The 18,336-nt window shown below is 39.3% G+C and overlaps 1 protein-coding gene across 1 annotated transcript in view; it reads left to right on the plus strand.

Annotated features, from left to right (window-relative positions):
* The window catches only part of adgrv1 (adhesion G protein-coupled receptor V1), a 109,524-nt gene that overhangs the window by 19,271 nt on the left and 71,917 nt on the right, over nt 1-18,336 (plus strand). Inside the window, exons 2-21 of the mRNA XM_017417217.3 lie at nt 3,489-3,676; nt 3,878-4,027; nt 6,404-6,499; nt 6,615-6,719; nt 6,844-6,957; nt 7,339-7,569; nt 7,667-8,004; nt 8,151-8,421; nt 9,290-9,616; nt 10,070-10,246; nt 10,417-10,640; nt 11,725-11,851; nt 12,264-12,449; nt 12,682-12,862; nt 13,192-13,355; nt 13,443-13,566; nt 13,697-13,957; nt 15,914-16,040; nt 16,210-16,433; nt 16,521-17,255. Coding sequence (XP_017272706.1) covers nt 3,491-3,676; nt 3,878-4,027; nt 6,404-6,499; nt 6,615-6,719; nt 6,844-6,957; nt 7,339-7,569; nt 7,667-8,004; nt 8,151-8,421; nt 9,290-9,616; nt 10,070-10,246; nt 10,417-10,640; nt 11,725-11,851; nt 12,264-12,449; nt 12,682-12,862; nt 13,192-13,355; nt 13,443-13,566; nt 13,697-13,957; nt 15,914-16,040; nt 16,210-16,433; nt 16,521-17,255 — 4,348 coding nt within the window. The 5' untranslated portion in view covers nt 3,489-3,490. The remainder of the gene's footprint in view (nt 1-3,488; nt 3,677-3,877; nt 4,028-6,403; nt 6,500-6,614; nt 6,720-6,843; nt 6,958-7,338; nt 7,570-7,666; nt 8,005-8,150; nt 8,422-9,289; nt 9,617-10,069; nt 10,247-10,416; nt 10,641-11,724; nt 11,852-12,263; nt 12,450-12,681; nt 12,863-13,191; nt 13,356-13,442; nt 13,567-13,696; nt 13,958-15,913; nt 16,041-16,209; nt 16,434-16,520; nt 17,256-18,336) is intronic.

Consider the following 18,336-nt stretch of genomic DNA (forward strand, 5'->3'; position numbering starts at 1 on the left):
TGCAGAGCCCTGCTTTAAAAGCCACAGGCTCCGCCCACAGAAAAGACCAAACAAGCAAACGAAAATAATTAAACAGTTACTTCTAACTTAAATAAACTTTTAACGGAAACAAAATAATGATAATAACAATAATAAAAGAATAAATAAATAAACTTGTAATCAAAAATACAATAATCAATTTAATAGAGAACACTCGGTATATTCCGATGACATCATCAAATGATTCCTGGCGCGCCACACCCGGAAGTAATCCTGCTTGAAACAAGACTGGGAAAATGTTTGAAAATGAAAACAAATTAGGATGGATGCTAACTGAAACAGGAACATCGCGTGTGCACCCACGATGAACCGCATCAGTCCAAGCTGGAACAGAAGGAAGTTAGCGATTGTGTATATTTATGTGTATGTGTGTGGGCGTGCTCGCATGTTGACACGGACTCATAATTAAGTCCCGGCTCGTGACGGCTCCTCCGTCACAATATTATTCAAACAAGAACCTTATAGGAAAATCAGTTACATTGTTTTGTACCTCGCTGTTTTTTTGTTTTTTGTTTTTTTATATTTGTGCCTAATTATGTTAAAGTGCATTTGGCAGTTTATTGTTCTCCTTTTGAGGATGAAGACAATTATGTTTCTTACATGTTAAGCTAATTTTATATATAGTAGGTAAAAATGTATTTGCTGGTTCTACTTTGTGTTCCAAAAAACAAAGAAATGAATCTTTGGCTCTAAAGGTACTAATCAAAAGGTTGGTGGTTGGATTATTGGCTGCTCGAAGTCTTCTTTGGCAAGATATCGAATCCCAAAACAGCCCTAATGTATCACTGATGTGTAGAATAAAATGAATCAATGTAAGAGTGAATGCTTTAGTGGCTAAACTGTGTTTTTTAGTTTTGCTTTAACTGCTTTTAGTGGCTGATAAGATAAGGTCTACACAAAAGCAGCCGATTTACATCTAGAAAAGAAACGTCAGTTGACTGAAGTTGGAGTCAAAGAATGAGCCAAAAATGTGATTTGAAAAATGTTTGTGCTTTCTTTGGGTTGTTATCATGCCAGATCCAAGGTACCTCCATTCTACCATGATTTTCAGGCTTTTGACCCAAGAATATGCTCTATAATAAGTCAAGGTACAGAAATAATATAGTTTGTTAGTCTAACAAGGTGTCATGCAAGAATACAAGGACAGTACCAGGAAAGTTAATACAGTTTTTTTTGCACTTTTAGAAAAAAAAATGTTGCACAATTTGGGTGAAAATGCACCATACTACTCAGTCACAATGATACCAATATTGAGTGTGTAGGTGTGTGTGTGTGTGTGTGTGTGTGTGTGTGTGTGTGTGTGTCTGATTGAATTCAGTAATGTTTTTCCGGCAGTGTCCTCGGCTGTCACTCAACTGCCTGGTTCAAGCTTTGAGAATGTGCATTTTGAATGCAAATGCAGACTTTGGCAGCCCTCAAATCCATCCATATACAAAATGTAGAGGGGTATGTGTGTGTGCACCTCTTAACATGAACTCTGACTCCAAGCTTTATCAATGTCAGAGGTCTGCGCCAGACACTCCACGCCGCTTTTAGCTATGACAGACAGGTCCTTGGGGCCCCTGTGATCCCTGGGGTCAGGGTTGGCAAAATGCATGATGCAAACACAAAAAAAACTGCCCCATCGTTTATGAATCAGACCTGAGTGCCATCCACAAGGCATCTGCTTTGTATCAAGTGCTTTGAAGGAAGTTGAGTATCTCGGTCATTAGATGCAAATGGGACCCCCTCTCTATTTTGGCGTATAGTTTTGTTGGAGGTTAGCGTGCTGGATGCTTCCTACCATCCATCAAAAAGGACTAAATAGTGGAAGGCAATATTTTTTCAGACTGAACTGAGGTTTTGAGGCAAAACGATTTCCAGAAAACTGCCTGTGGCGAATCAGAGCTTTGTTTTGAAAGCTGAAAACAGAAGATTTAATGCATTATGGTGACACTATTTTGATAAAAAATTGTGCAGATATGTTCCCATTACACCCTGTGATGAGTTACGGAGGTCCTAGGTTGCCATGATAAAAATAAATATCTAATAGAAATTTCCCAACCATGGGAGAGAGAACATGGCAAAAAAGTGGATTTATAAAGCTCTGGCCCCTTTTGTCCAGCACCACACTCACCTCTGCTCTCCACCACTGCCTATTGCTGCTATCCAAATCCTTTTTTGATGGATTTTCCAGCACTCTCCACTGCTGGCATGTGTGTGACACATGTGCACACTCGCACACACCCTTGACTTAAGGTCCACACCACATGCACTCACACTCGTAACACATGCTCTCTTCCTTTAACATTTTAACATATCCATTAGCAGATTCTGATTGCATTTTTCAACCAGCAACTTCTAAAGCCGTCGCTGTCCTCCTGCTGTTAAAGCTGACAAATCATTTTGATGAATGGCTGCTAATTAAAAACCTGCCAAAACTGAGAAAACCTCAGGATTGATATGACTGTAATGGAAGATTTGAAAAGTCAGATATTTGTAATGTCCAACTTTCCTAAAAGCATTTCTTTTAAAAGTAAAAACCCCAAACAGCATGACTTCATCCACCGGAGCTGCTGATGCTGATTTTCAACCTTGTAATTAAGAACAAATACTCCTTGAAAGATCCCCAGTGTTCCTGCTGTTGGTAAAGTTGTGCGGTGTACATTATAAATGGGACGGGTAAAACGCATCGTGGATCGGAAAGACAGGACAGAGGAGCTTCAATTTAGCATTTAAGTTGGCTCCTCCTCGCTTGTCATGCTGTGTTGTTTTGTTGTGTTAACCATGACAACTGTCTTAGTGGCTCCAACGGGCTTTTTAGGATTATTCTGGTTGAGAGAGCTGAGCAGGAGATGACAGGAGAGAGAGGAGAGGGAGAGCATGGAAGTGACGAGCAAACATGACAAGCGAGGGGTTGAAGGCAAAGAGATGTAGCAATGTGTGCCATAATGTGTCAAAGAAGAATATTTGCTTTAATTGCCATAAAAACATTAATAATATGAATCATTCAAACCATGCAGACCAGCAAGGCTGCAAACCAGCTTGAATGTACATTATAAAACCCAACAGATGTCCTCAACATCTGGCCACTTGTTGCTGTCTGTATATTTCATTAGTTTGAATGTTCTATTTTTGGTTTTTGACTGCTGCATTTTTACTGCAACAAATATTGGATGCTGCTCTTAAATTAGAACTAACAAACCAACTGTGTATAAACTAAAATTATGATGTAATACTAGGACGCAAAAGTATTTACCCCCTGAGTACTCTTTCTATTTTCTTGCATTACAGCCTGGAATTTAAATGGACTTTTATTTGATTATAATTAAGGAGAGTTGAAAACATATTTACATACCAGTTTTTAGTTTTTCAAAAGAATGATATATCAATATAAGCGCCATATGTATTTATTATGTATAGTCTTACTGCATTCAAATATTTTTTCCACATGTTTCCCTGTTTTGTAGGAATGCCCCCTGTCCTCCTGCTAGCTGGGTTGATTCTGGCTCTGTCCATCCCTGGCACTACATCTGAGTCGGCCACGCTGCGCTTCCTGGGGCAAACGGACTTTGTTGTCAACGAGAGCAGCACAGCCGTGGTGCGACTTGTCGTGGAACGAGTGGGAGACCCAGTAAATGTGACAGCTTTGGTTCTGGTAGGTCACATTTGTCAGAAAGCACGGACTTTGTAGAGTTGGTAAAACTTCTCTAGCGAAGGCAGATTTATTGAATCTGCTCCATTTCTGGTCCAGTTTTTCTTATTGTTTAGATTTTTCTCATGTGTGGCCTGTTATTTATGGCTTTTATTTTTTTACCAGAAAGTGGGCATTTAAATAAAAATAATTTGTTTTGCTCAGCTAGAGGGAGTCGACACAGGGGATTTTGAAGCCATTAATGCTGCAGCATTCCTGCTGTCTACCGAGTCCAGCAAAACCATTTTCATTGCTGTGAAAGATGATGATATCCCTGAAGAAGATGAAAAATTTACCTTCAACCTTATACTGCAGGTAAATACATATGCCTTATGTTTAATTAGTTGAAAATCATGTATTTTTATTTGTTGAATACGTTTCCCCCTTCACTTCCTTCTCTACCCATTCTCTGGCGTGGAGCTTCATTCCACAAAGTCGCACCCTGCTGTCCTAATTCTGCTGCTGACTGTGTTAGAGCATAACCACAGCTGCTAAACTGTGGGCAGAAGGCATCAAGCCATAAACCCTGGGTGGTTCTGAGCTGCAGGGTCTTTGATGTGTTAGCTCTGCAGGATATTTTTGCCAGACTGTCCTCGCTGGGACCAGATCTTGTATGTATCTGTGTTGTCCCTCAACAACAACAACAAAGCAAAAACAGTCTTATGAAAATGAAGTAACCTTGACAGCCATAGGTTAAAGTGAATAACCCATATTATTACCAACATAAATCTGTGTTTGTGTTGTTTGTTAACTTTTGTGACAGACTTTCTGTTGCAAATCAGGAAGTTAGCAATAAATGAAAAGATTCATAATCAAGTGCAGAAATGAAGTAGAAAGTAATTGACAACACACTCTGAGCCTGACATCTCATGATATCTCATGAGATTGACAAACCACTATTTTTAAGGTTTAACCAAAATGCCTACATCTCAGTCCCTTTTAAACATAAGATGATTTCAGTCTGAAAATGTGACTTCAAAGGCAGTGAGTGATATGGGGTTTTATAATAGACAAGTCTTTGCTTGTCTAATATAAAATAAGTGGGACAATCTATTGGTTTTTATAAGCATGTAATTAAATTATTACTCTGGAACACATAGTTAAGTTGGATAGACTCAGACAATTTAAAGCTGAACGTATTTTCAGTTAGTTTATGCTGTAAACTCTCATCCAAGGAATAACCATCACAGCACAGGATGCCTCACACTTAGAGACAATCTCCTTGGTTTCATGCAGCCTTTAGTTTAGCTGTCAAGTTTGATTGATGAGACTGGGGAGTGGGGGTGGGGGTGGGGTGGGGGGTTGTCTTGTTGTCTCCCCCTTCAGTAAAGGACCTAAGATAAAGGTTTTTGTAAATCACTTATCACTCATTGTCAGCGACATGTATTTACTACAATGGTTTTGCCGAGCAGGCAGCAAGCAAAAGACATGCTCACAGTTGTTTTAAATTTGATGACACAGAAACATCTGGTTAAAATCTAGTAGCAAAAGCTCGTATTGAGCCTGCTACTGAAGTGAAAGCTCAGAGGAGGCCCTCAGCCTCTGTTGACACTACAGCAGAGACAAAGCTTAAGCTGAATGCTAACCTATCAGTTTACCAAAGCACTGTCAAGAGGATAAATGTGTGCTAGGAAAAGATGTCATAGATCAAGCACAAGTGAGATAGGAAATTAGCGAATTGCAGGAAATCTTAACAGGTGCATTAAATTATAGAAGCGCTCAGTAACAGATTGTAGCATGAAGCTGACCTTTAAGAAGGTAATTTGTGCCTTTCTGTTAGGGCTGGGCAGAGGAGTGTGCATATGAATGTCTCTTTGGCTCAGTGAGTGACTTGAATTTGTAAGGACATGGATTTAGTGTCTTTTAAGTTGACCTACGATAAGGCTTAAGCATCAGAAGAAAATCTCTGTTACAGCGTAAACAAATCAGTAGTTAAAGATCAGTTTAAGATGATGATTAAGAAGTTCAAATACTTTCTTGACAGTAATTTTCTTTTTTACATGCTCATGCCTTAACATTCATATACAAATTCCTATAGTTTGGTTAAGGTTTCTTTTTTTATTTTGAAAAAAAAAATGGCAGTTATGTTTCTGTTTATCATGCAAGACTGACATATATGACTGTATGTTTACTAATTATCATATATGCAGATGTTTGTATGTTTCAAGAGAATCTGAGACGTTTTTGTGGAAACTTATGCAAGCCAGAGCTCAGCCATGGTATACATCAAAGCAGTTGGTCTAAAAAATGTTTATAAAACCACTTTTAGGCTCACTAATTAAAACCTGGTCAACATTAAAAAACATAAGGTAAAAAAAAATTCCTAAAGTCACAGTATAGGCCTTATTAAACCACTGTGCGGTTTTAGGTATGCCCAGCTTCTAAGTTTGTTGGGGTTTAGTGCCAAATGGCAGAGCAAAGCACAAATTCTGAAGAGGCATCCAGCTGGGAGATAACCTGACAGGGCAGCGGGCCAGAAACCAGCACTTCCTGTCTTTGTGCCTTCTCACCAGGGCGACTCAGTGGGTTCACTGGAATGAAGTGAAGACAGTAGATAAAACAGACTTGCCTTTCACATGAGCAGGAATGTCAGTATTACCTCTAGGAGGAGCAGGGTTAAGGGACATAAATGTAAATACTGTATATTTGTCCTTTTCTTGTTAAAACATTTAAATATTGTTTTCTTCCCAGAGTTCCTCTAACGGTGTGGCACTGGGTGCACCAAACAGGGCAACAATTACTATCCTGTCCAATGATAATGCCTTTGGAATCGTTGCCTTCAACTCAGTAAGAAAGCCATTATTTCCAATTTAAGTTCCCTTTGTTTACTGCATATCAAGAAAAAATGTGGAAATTGTTTAAATAAAACTGATTGGAGTACTTTTGTCTGTCTTCCTGTCAGACGGAGGAGATAGTTGTTGATGAACCAAGAGGAAGGAACCATTATGTGCCTTTCACCCTAATCAGAGAAAAGGGAACCTATGGGACCGTGACTGTGAACTTTGAGGTGAAGAGAAAGAAGTGTACATTATTTCATCACAATTGCAACACTAAATAAGAGTCCACATTCAGCATAAAAATATGCCAAAGTTTAAGCATCACTGTGACTCCTTCTGTTCCCAATCCTCCAGATTTCTGATGGTCCCAACCCTGCTATTGATGATCTCAGTCCAGACAGAGGGAACATCACTATCCCTGTAGGACAGGCAGCAGTGAACTTCAATATCCTCATTAAAGATGATCAGGTAATAAACAGAATGCCTAATGTCCTGTTTATACCACCTAGGTTTGTTTATATCTGTACATCAATGTCTTAAAACATTTTCTGGATTATCATTTGGCTGTACCAAGTTAAAATATGTTTGTTTGTTTTTTCAAATAATGTGCCTAAACTTCAAAACTAGTTAACATTAGAGGTTAAATTTAATATTTTGCTGGCCTGACCTCAACATTGCTTAAGCTTCACTGATGCATTGACTTCATCATGTGTGGAATGAACATCACCTTCACAGGTTTCATAAAACTGAACTTGACAGATTAATATACCATGTCGTGAATCTTCTTATTTTCTTGCTTGTTTTTGTTAATAATAGTTTGAATTGAAACTGTGCTTCTCTGTGAACCAGATCCCGGAGAATGATGAGGTGTTTTCAGTAAGGCTCACTGGTGTGGCCGGTGGAGCCCTTCTCAGCCCCAACGGCAGCAGTGTCCAGCTGAGAATCCATCGAAATGACAGCCCTTTGCGGTTCTCCCTCGCAGTCATGGCTGTGTCAGAGTCTGCGGGAGTCATTGCACTCAATGTGACCCGAGGCCAATTGACTGAGGACGGGCCATTCATTGGCTCTCTTGATACTCAGGTTTGCCTTTTTCTTTCTTAGTCCATTTATATTTTTAACTTGACCTGGGCAACATGTCAGAAATATCAATGAATCATCTGGCCTTTGTTCTCTTTAGGTGTCTGTAGATTACACATTGGTGAGTGGTGACGGACTGGGCAGCGCAACTCCAGCTGTAGATTTTGTGGACCTGCAGCCCGTCAGAACCATCACATTCCCTCCATTTGTCTACAAAGCCAGACTTTTCTTCAACATCAGTGATGATGTTGTGCCAGAAATCGCAGAGTCCTTTCATGTAGTCCTCTTGGAGGAGACTGTCAGAGGAGATGCCGTGCTGGTATCACCCAATGCTGTGCTGGTAACCATCGAGCCCAATGATAAGCCTTATGGGGTTCTGTCGATCAGCAGCAGTGCTCTAATTCAGCCAATCAGCATCAATGAAGATGTGACAAAGAGGTGGACTACCTATAAATATGTTACAAATTGTTATATGTATATACAGTTATTTATTATTTATTTATTATGTTATTTTAGTAAGTCTAAATGCAAATGTATCAAAAGAAAGGGAAAACTAATTACATTTTTGATTAATACTCTATCAGGTTTGATGGCATCGTTATTGTAAGAAATGGAGGAAGTTATGGTGCTGTGTCTGCCAACTGGTCCATCAGCAGAAACTCTAGTGATCCCTCTCCAGTGTCAGATGACATGACACCTCAGGCTGGAACAGTGAAATTCGCTGCTGGTCAGGTGACTGCTGTGATTTCAATAAACATTGTCGCAGATGATCAGCCTGAAGAAGCAGAGGCCTTTGTCCTGAAACTGCTGCCCAGCACTGTGACTGGAAATGCGGAGGTCGATGAACCTATGCAGGTCAGTTTAGAGAAGATGTTTTTAATGTTTCTGGGTTCGTGTGAGAGGAAAGAAGGCTGTACTTGTTAGGGAACACACCCTGTAGCTGCATGTGTTCCACATGTGTGTGAGTTTGTGCTTCGCCTACTGTAAGTTGCATGTGCAAACTTGGCACTTTCTGCAAAAGTTGACCCCATGGAGCGCAACTCTGCTCTGTGGGTGTTCCTTTAATGTGGCTAAATCAAAACAAAGGGGAAACAGCAGGCACTCTTGGTGTGTGAGGACCCTGTGTTTTATTTTTTTAAGCCGGGTGAAGTGGTGACAGGCTTTTATCACTTCCATCTTTGACCAAGCCTCTTGGTTATGTGTGAAAGTGTGGGCAGATCTAAGTCTTGTTTGGTTTCAAGGCAAAATATGTCACACACAGGCAGACATCAAAACTTCAAGTTGTAAGGGTGTGTTTACCATCTGAGCAAAGCACTTTGTCTTTGCAGCAATTTTTCAATGAATAACTGGGTAACTTCACTGGTAATTGAAGATGAGGTATAAGTCAGTAACATAAATAAATAAGTGAGCTTCAAATAAGCTGTTGTGATTGTAGACTCACACCAGACAAATGTAGGTTCCAGGGAAATGAATGTGCCACAGTTTAACACTTATGGAAACTACTCTTGCAGTTATAGCAGTTAATTAGAGAGGTAGCCTTTCTAAAGTTAGCTCACAACTCTGTTTTTGCTGCTTTTAGCCTAAACTTTTCTTTCCTTGCTCAGTTCCTTGCCTCTCATTTTTCTTTTTTTTAAATAAAAATCAGCCAAACAAAATCAAGGAACACTGTTGTTGCTTATTTTTCCCATTCTTTGTCTTATTTTGCTTCACTTTCTTCACAAAGATGGTGTTCTACATCCAGGACAGTGATGATGTCTATGGACTTTTTCGTTTTGACCTGAACAAGGAACAGAGCATCCAGAGCGAACCCGAGGGCCGATTCCTGTTGCTAAATTTTGTGAGAGATGGTGGTATGCTGGGTAATGTGTCTATGGTCCTTACCGCTCTCTACATTCCTGCTGGTCCAATAGACCCAGAGCTGGCCCGTGACCAGGTTCTGAACGTTAGCAGGTCTATTAATGTGATGTTTTACCAAAAGCGGATGGTCCAAGTCATACTGCCCATCAGAAACGATGCTTTTCTGCAGAATGGAGCTCATTTCTTAATTCAGGTAATTACAGCCTGGAAACACAGTTGCATTTCAGAGGCAACATTTTGTTAGCACATTGAAAGAAAATGCATTATTCTGTCTATGTTGGCACTTCTGGCTAAATTAAGGCTGTCCAAAGTCTAAGTGCCTCATTTGCATGTGTGAATGGTTTGACATTGGCACTCAGGTCTGGCATGGTTCTATGGGATTTGCCCAATTGTCCAAACAAACATGAGTTAGCACTTAAAGCAAGCAAAATGTACAAGAAAAGCCTTCTTGACAGTCTATAAAACCACAATCAGTCACACGTTCTGAGCATCAGTACTTTGCCATATAGCTGCACACATATCAAAGAAGTGAACAGGGTACACTTTAAAAGCATTCAAACAGAAGCAACCATCTTTAATGAAGCATTTTTTACAGGAGCATCATATGTATTAGCTTCTATTAACTTTCTATTTCATCTGTTTCTAGTTGAATACCCTGGAGCTGGTTGACATTAGCCCCGCCATTCCTTCAAACAGCCCAAGATTTGGGGGACCACTGAACCTGACACTGACTGTCACCCAAGACATTGCTAATGGTGAAATTGGCTTTATAAGTAACACCACAGTGGTGCTTTTTGAACCAGAGGACAGCAATTCAACCATGGTAAGTTCTGCTTGTACAATCGGTTTTGCAACACTTGTCTTTAGCCACCACATAAACTAGTTTGCACTCTCTAATTTGTGTTTGAAAACTTTCAAAATATTGTACAGAGTTTATGTATTTGACCTTATGGATGTCAATATATAAGCTTGTTTTATTAATGTTTGGTGCAGGTTAGCCTCCCTCTGCGGCGGGATGGGACAGATGGACAGGCTGTGGTGTTCTGGAGTCTTCAACCAACTGGAGCCAATCAGAAGGATGTCACAGCTAATGACCTGAGGCCATTTAATGGCTCCATTGTCTTCCTTTCCAAGCAGAGTGATGCCTTCATCAATCTTACTGTCATGGCTGACAATATCCCTGAGGTTAACGAGACCTTGCTGCTCACTCTAGATCGGTGGGTATGTTATAGTTGTGTACATTTCATTGTTATTATTCGTCATTGAGGCATCAAGCAATAAGTTTCACATAATGTTTAGATGTCTGTGTTGTGATTTTGAGTCAAATGATATTGAGTGTTTGGGGCAGTGGGGTGTGATGGGAGCTGCATCTGTTCTGATGAGAACTGTGGCTTTCTCTTAATCCCACTCCTCCTCTGCAGGGTGGAGGCTCCACACTTTATAGTGTACTTTGGGTAAGTGGAGAGTGGAGTGAACCTGGGGCTTTTGTGTGACTTGAATCAGGTCTTTGTTTTTTTTTTCCAGACAAGTGCCCACTTCTGGGTTTAGAAACAGGGATGAGGGGCACAGGGATTGGGTTCGGGGGAGATTTTGCAATTGTGTGAAGAAAAAGTGAATCACGAAGAGAGTTGTTTTTTTGTTTTTTTTTCACTGGGGGTGTAAATAGAGCACCTTCTTAATGTGTTGTTGCTCTAAATTAACTAGCCTTGATTACATTTTCTTTTAAACATGGTTGTGTTTTTATGCATGCAGGCCCTTTCCCGTGGCTGTTTGGAGTGCTTCAGTCCGTCTTTGTATGCCGTTTCTTTGTAATGCCCATTATATTACGCTTTCTGCTTGCTTGGCTCTAATTTTCTCATCATACGCACATACACACTCACACTTGCACACCCCTGTGGAGTTATATAGATGCGGACACACAGTTGATTGACATTGTTATTAAAAGCAGTTTAAACAGCAGGAGTTCAGCATATGGAGTTAATCATGAATGTGCATCAGACAATACAAGGAATGCATTGAGAAGTTCAAGTTGAACCGTTGTTACTATTGTTGCTGAATGTTGCCGTGTTTGACAACCCTTAGCTAAATCAAAAGTTCAAGAAACTGCCATGAAAGAGTTACTACAACTCTAACTGGATGTTTATCTATTGTACATGTTTTTACTGAAGGCAGCTCAAGATTTGCTCGATAAAAGACAAACTCTCTGTTGAGTACATTTTCTATTATAGCATGTACTTAATTCTGCTTTTTCTGTATGTGTGTGTATGTGTGTTTGTGTGTGTTTGTGATTGTGAAAACCAGGAGTAATGTCGAGAATCAGATCCTGAAGGCTGGCTTCACCAGCAGAGAGATTGTCATTATGGAGAACGATGATCCAGGAGGAGTGTTTGAGTTCTCGCAGTTCTCCAGAGGTCCCTGGTTTATAAATGTAAGCTCAAGTGTAACACAGCAACAAAAGAACTGCATTACATTCATTGAGCTTTTTTCACCATCAAGGTTTTCTTTTCAGGGTCACAATGTGTTGCAGGTATTTCGAGGGGTCGAGGGTTGTTGAGCACTGAATAAAAAAAAATTGTAACTTTGCAGTATATTATTTGATTTGTTGTAAATGTAGTATACCCCAGCTAAGATTTTTGTTTTTAGCTTTTAAAACATTTTTAACCATCTGCTTGTTTTTCAGATGTCACATTTGGACAAATATGTTAAAAGTATTATAAAAATTCTCTCAAATGCCTCTTTTCATCAAAACCTAAAGGTGTTCATAGTTGTAGAGATGTTTTTTGTGCTTGTTTTAGTGATGATTTAGAGGATTTTGTGATATTTGCACATTTTAAATCAAGGAGGGTGAGACTGTGGAGCTGCACGTGGTCAGAGCTCAGGGACAACTTCTGAAGCAGCTGATACGATATGCTGTAATGCCTTCAGGCAGCACTGAGTTCTACGGTGCTTCGGGCATCATGGAGTTTAAACCTGGGGAGAGAGATGTGGTGGTTGCACTGGTCGCGATACCTGATGGGGTCCCTGAGGTAAGAACATGGTTCAAAAAATGTTGTTTGATTTTTGTTTTTAGTTCTCTCAACTTTTTGTCAACACAAAAAAAGATGTAGATTTCTTTCTCAACAAATCAATGTCCCATTGGTCTTGTCGCAGTAGCATTCAAAGTCAAGGGGTTAACTAATGCATTTGATTTTAATCACATATTCACGTTTGTGTTTGATTTTATTAGGCAAAAAATGTTTGTGTGTGTTCTGTGTGCAGCTGGATGAGACGTTCTCTGTGGTACTCAGTAGCTACAGCACTCCACCCAGTCGCCTTGGAAACTACAGGGAAGTGAATATCACTGTGCGGAAAAATGACGACCCCTTTGGAGTCATTGAATTCATCCAGTCAGGGCTAACAGTGGCCATCAATGAGAGCAAAGGGGATGTAATCTATCAGGGTAAATTAAATAATTGAGATACTTTACTATGTCAAGTGGAGTCATATTGACCTCTAAACCAGATCTAATGCCAGTGAAATTGTATGGTATTTATCTGATCATCTCTTCATTAATTGTTTCATGCATGTTAAGAAAAACTTAGCTTCCTCTGTTCTTGTGGATTAGGTGTTTTTTTTTAACTTGTAAGGCAAAAATGCTTTAAAAATTTACTGCTGTCCTGTATACATCACAAGAGCAAACCACAAACTGTTCTGATAAAATCACGTAAAGCTGTTAGACAGAATAGAACATTTATTTCCTGAACATGGTCTGCTTTCTTTTTTCTTCAGCTGTGTACCCCATTGTTAGAAACAGGGGTCACTTTGAAGAAGTGTTAGTTTCATGGTTCTTGGAGCCAGCCTTGTCTGGAGATGTTACCCCCCTCCATGGAAACATTACCTTCAAGGAAGGAGAATACTTGAAAAACCTCACCGTCTTCTCTGTACCCGATGAGGTACAATGTTAAGCTGAACTTGTAAACGCATTCACTTGGATTAATTATGTTTCTTACTTATATTTTCTTTCCTGTTTGTTGTTTAAGATTCCAGAAGACATGGAAAATTTCACCATTGTCCTGTCAAATGCAACAGGTGGCGCAAGACTGGGAAACATACTAAGTGCCAGTTTAAGAATTAATAAGAACGATGACCCTCTTTACTTTTCTGGTAATAAATTTGTCAAGGATCACCTGATCAGCTGTAATAAGGTTTGATTATGTCAAAGCACAATGACCCACCAGTCTCTCCTCTGTGGCATCTCTCTCTCTCTACCTCCATCCTTCTACGCTCACCTCAGAGCCCGTCATTGTACGCGTTCGTGAAGGAGGCATTGCCAACTTCACCGTCCTCAGGGCAGGCCGGGCTGACTTTGTGGCTTCAGTGATGTATCGAGTGGCGTATGGCAGCACGTCACCAGATGACCTCACTGTCCTGAGTAATGACACGTTGCTGGTTTATGATGTGGGTGAATGGATGAAGAATATCTCTGTGGCTGTAGAAGACGATGACATCCCCGAGACGGATGAACCATTTTACATAGTTCTCTATAATGCCACCGGTGAGTGTGGGATTCCTTTTGAATTGGCTGAAAGACATTAAAGCAGGACTGTGCTATGTCAAAGACATGAGTGAATAAAGATGTTTAATCAGCTCATTCAGTCGAATTGGAATAAAAATCCATAGTTATAAAGCAGTGTATGATTGATTGATGTTCCATGAAGTGGGGGATGTGTGCCTATCAGATTTGAGTATTGAGCAGTGGAAAAACAGTCCAGTTGTGAGAAAGGTTAAAGATAAAACCCATTGGCTGTAACTCCAAATTTAATTGCTTGAATTATCTGAACATGTGCTTATATTTGTTTTTTAACTTGTTTTACTGGTATGGGGATTACAATGAAATACGCCCAAACCTATGCAGATATATATATATATATATATATATACATATATATATATATATATACATATATCTGCAGGTTTGAGCCCAGGTTGCATTAGGAAGGGCATCCGGCATAAAACAATTGCAAAATCTCTCGTTTGAGTTTACTCCCTGTGGTGACCCCTGCTGAGGGAGCAGCCAAACGAAAGACAACAACAACATTCTTGGGTTCACCTAAAACCTTATCTAAATGCAGTAAAGGCCCTGACAGTTTACCACTAGTTCTTTGATCACTACTTTAGGAATTTGTGTAATTCCCTTGAGATTATGAAATACGTTTGGATTCTTGCCAGTCATTAAAACCACTTAAAGCCTTTTTTTTCATACTACTTAAACATGATTAATGAGATGAAACTAGCAGTCATGGCTCATCTCTAATTAACATAAACACCCTCTCCTCTGTTGTATGCATAAAGACCGTAATTAGAAGGTCATTTAAAATTGCTGTCATAGCACTGAATCTCCACTTTCTTATTCCTTGTTTTGTGTGTTTATTACATTAGAGTGAAATGTTTATCCTATAAACTGTATACATTTATAAGTTGGGAGTAGAAGCCAGCTTTACTCCGTTTTTGGAAGATGCCATGTTGTATTTTTTGGAACCTGAGTCTGCCCACTAGAAATGTGGGGCTTTAAGTCCCGCCTATCCCCTGCACACAATCATGGTGTCATATAACCTTGCTTTTAAACATGAAATAACTAGTTACAGCTAAACATATTTCAAAAGTTGAATATTTGAATATATGCAAGATAAAAACTAAGTGAATCAACAAAAGTCAACACCTAAAAAATAGTCTGAGGTGTATTTTTTTTTTATTAGTTTAATTTTACTAAGGACAGTATCCCATTTGTTTACATGAAGAGGGTAAGACTTAAAACTTGTACTTAAACCAGCTTGCAGGGAAGGTTGGTCCAGTTCCAGCTTTATCTTCTGGGTTCCCATCAGAGGTCTAGATATATATAGTCTGATTTGTCAGCCCCAACTAGAATTTAACTATCAGGCATTCTGAGACTCAAAGTGTGATCACTTCATTGACCTCTGTGTGTTTAATGACTGACAAGTAATAAATTTGTGTGTTGCTGGTTTATGACAGGGTATTGTCCTTACCAAGATTGAGTCAAAAGTCAGTAACCCTGATGTTTAAAGTCAGCCACCTCATATTGTGGCTTGACATTCCTCCAGTTGCACACTGAAGTGGACGTAAACTTGCATAGTTGATAAAACATGGTAATAGTCTGGCAACTTGAAGTACTATATGAAGTACTGAGAGCTTTTTTTTGGCAATGCAATTTCAGCTAAATTCACCTCTCACAACATACTTATTCTGTTATTATTCTTAAAAAGTCTATAACTCATCTACTCAAGGAATCTCAGAAACTCATTCTCCTCAACTTTGTTGCCATAGTGATGGTATGCTATGTTAATGAGACAACCCCCTTCTAGAGCATGAAATTGAGAATAACAATAGCAATATTGTCCACGCAGTTCATGTTAGTTTTATCTGTCAGTCTGTAAGACTTATATTGTGTTGCCTGAGGTTCCGATCTAACCTGATAACATATATGTGCTCACAGGCGATGCTGTTGTGTATGGAGCACACATGGCTACAGTGGTGATTGAGGCAAATGATGACGCCAATGGAATTTTCTCTTTGGAAGCTGTAGAAAAACCTGTGGAAGAGGGCAAGACGAATAGTTTTTAGTAAGGTTCATGTTTCATTTTACAAAATGTGTTCATATGAAAATTTAAATTCCTATTATTTACAAATTACTGTTTCAAATTAAACTGTTTGCCCCAACTACTAAACTCTGAAGTTGATCATTTTGAGGTTTTGCTTGTAACTTAATGGTTTTATTTTGTTCTGTTACAGTGTATTACGAGCACGGGGCAATTTTGGTAATGTAACAGTCTTCTGGGAGCTGTTTGCCAATGACTCAGTAACTCCTCTTGAAGAAAACCAGGAATTTACAAACACATCGGGCTCCATCACCTTTACTATGGGGGAAGGAACCAAGCCCATCGTCCTGCAGGCCATCTCCGATAAACTTCCAGAGTTTAATGAGTTTTTTGTCCTCAAGCTGGTAAATATTTCAGGTGAGTACATGTGAATGATTTTTAATTTTATCAACTTTGTCTTATTGTTTTGAAATCTTTTCAACTGCTGTTCATGATTTCTTTAAGGTGGTTACCCAGGGGACGGTGGACAACTGGCTGAGACGTCTCTGAATGCCTCAGTTCTCATCCCTTTCAATGATGACCCATTTGGTGTCTTTGCCATTGCTGCCACCAACCTGGACCAAGAAGTAGCTGAAGATGTCCTCTCCAAAGATGATATGACTGATGTCACGTCGTTCACCATTCTCCGACAGCAGGGCGCTTTTGGTGACGTGCGAGTTACCTGGGAGATCTTGTCTGAACAATTCCCACAGGGTCTTCCTCTCATGGATGATCTGCTGCTTCTAGCTTCTTTTCCTGATGAGGTTGAGCTCAGGCCGTATGCCAGGAGACCCCACTCAGCCACAGATGCTCGTTTTTTCTCTGGGCTTCCAGGAGCTTATGGGACCATCTCCCCTGAAGATTCACCTGCTGCCATTGGCAACTTTACCTTCTCTGCTTGGCTGGTGCCCACACAAAACACTGATGGCTTCATAATGTCCAAAGGAACCAGAAATGGGAGCTTGTATTATGGCGTGAAGGTCCACACCAATGAGTCACATGTTACGGTGATGCTGTACTACACAGCCACGGGTTCAAATAATACCCAATTAGCCCGGGCCACTGCTGAGAAGTTTGTGGAAGATAATACGTGGCTACATGTCATCATAATATGTGATGATGGGATTGTTGAGTTTCTCTTAGATGGGACTTCAGTACCTGGGGGGCTGAAAAGCATCAAAGGAGAAGGCATCCGTGATGGTGAGCTGCTTTATGAAACATTTAGTAGTTTTTCCCAGTTTCTCTAGCTTGAGGAACATCTTGTCTCTCCTGCTTGTCTTGTCAGATATTTACGTCATCATCTCATCAGTGGTTTTCTCTTGTAATGCAGAAGAAAGGTTTACACAACTGTCAATATTTTATTGTTTCTCCCTGCAGTTTCATAGAATCGTAGTTCAATACTGTCACACATAGTAATTGTTTTGCAAAATTACCATACCTCACAGGGATGGCATGTTTCAGAAACTTGTGGTAAATACTTACATTGGTGACAGAATTTAATAGTTGTAGAATTTTTCAACAAAAGGTCATTTTCCTTAATTGTTATAAAAATTATATTCTCAGTTTTATCAGTGAGTCATATTCAAGTGATTATGGCCTTAAAAGGTAGAACTGACTTTTTTCCTTGTTGAATTTAATTGAAAACTTTAGAAACATTACGCTCGTATAAAACAAAATGTCTCTTAAATTCTAACATATTTTTCAAATGTTAGAATTTAAGAGATATTTTTTGACATTCTAACATATTTTTCATATGTTAGAATTTAAGAGACATTTTGTTTTATACAAGTGTAATGTTTCTAAAGTTTTCAATTAAATTCAACAAGGAAAAAATGAAAAAAAAAAATGAAGGAAAATGACCTTTTGTTGAAAAATTCTACAACTATTAAATTCTGTCACCAATGTAAGTATTTACCACAAGTTTCTGAAACATGCCATCCCTGTGAGGTATGGTAATTTTGCAAAACAATTACTATGCGTGACAGTATTGAACTCAGTATTGCACATACGGTAGATGACAACTAACCGCTCTAGCTGAGCAAAGTGTTAGTTTTGGATTTAATCTTTAATCATTGTATCCCAGTTACATTTTTATTACTTTAGGTATCCCATGTGATTTTCATCAGTTTTAAGGTCATTTGAGCTTGTTCCTCATAGAATTTTGATTTAGTTGTGCATTTTTGATTTAAGGGTTATAATTGGGCCTCACTGCACCACATGTCTGTATCCCAAGCAGACCCCTGGATTTATTAAACTGAACAGAAATGTGGTAATATGGCCA

This window comes from Kryptolebias marmoratus, linkage group LG1 (genome assembly GCF_001649575.2).
Source record: "Kryptolebias marmoratus isolate JLee-2015 linkage group LG1, ASM164957v2, whole genome shotgun sequence".
In the NCBI taxonomy this organism is placed as follows: Eukaryota; Metazoa; Chordata; class Actinopteri; order Cyprinodontiformes; family Rivulidae; genus Kryptolebias; species Kryptolebias marmoratus.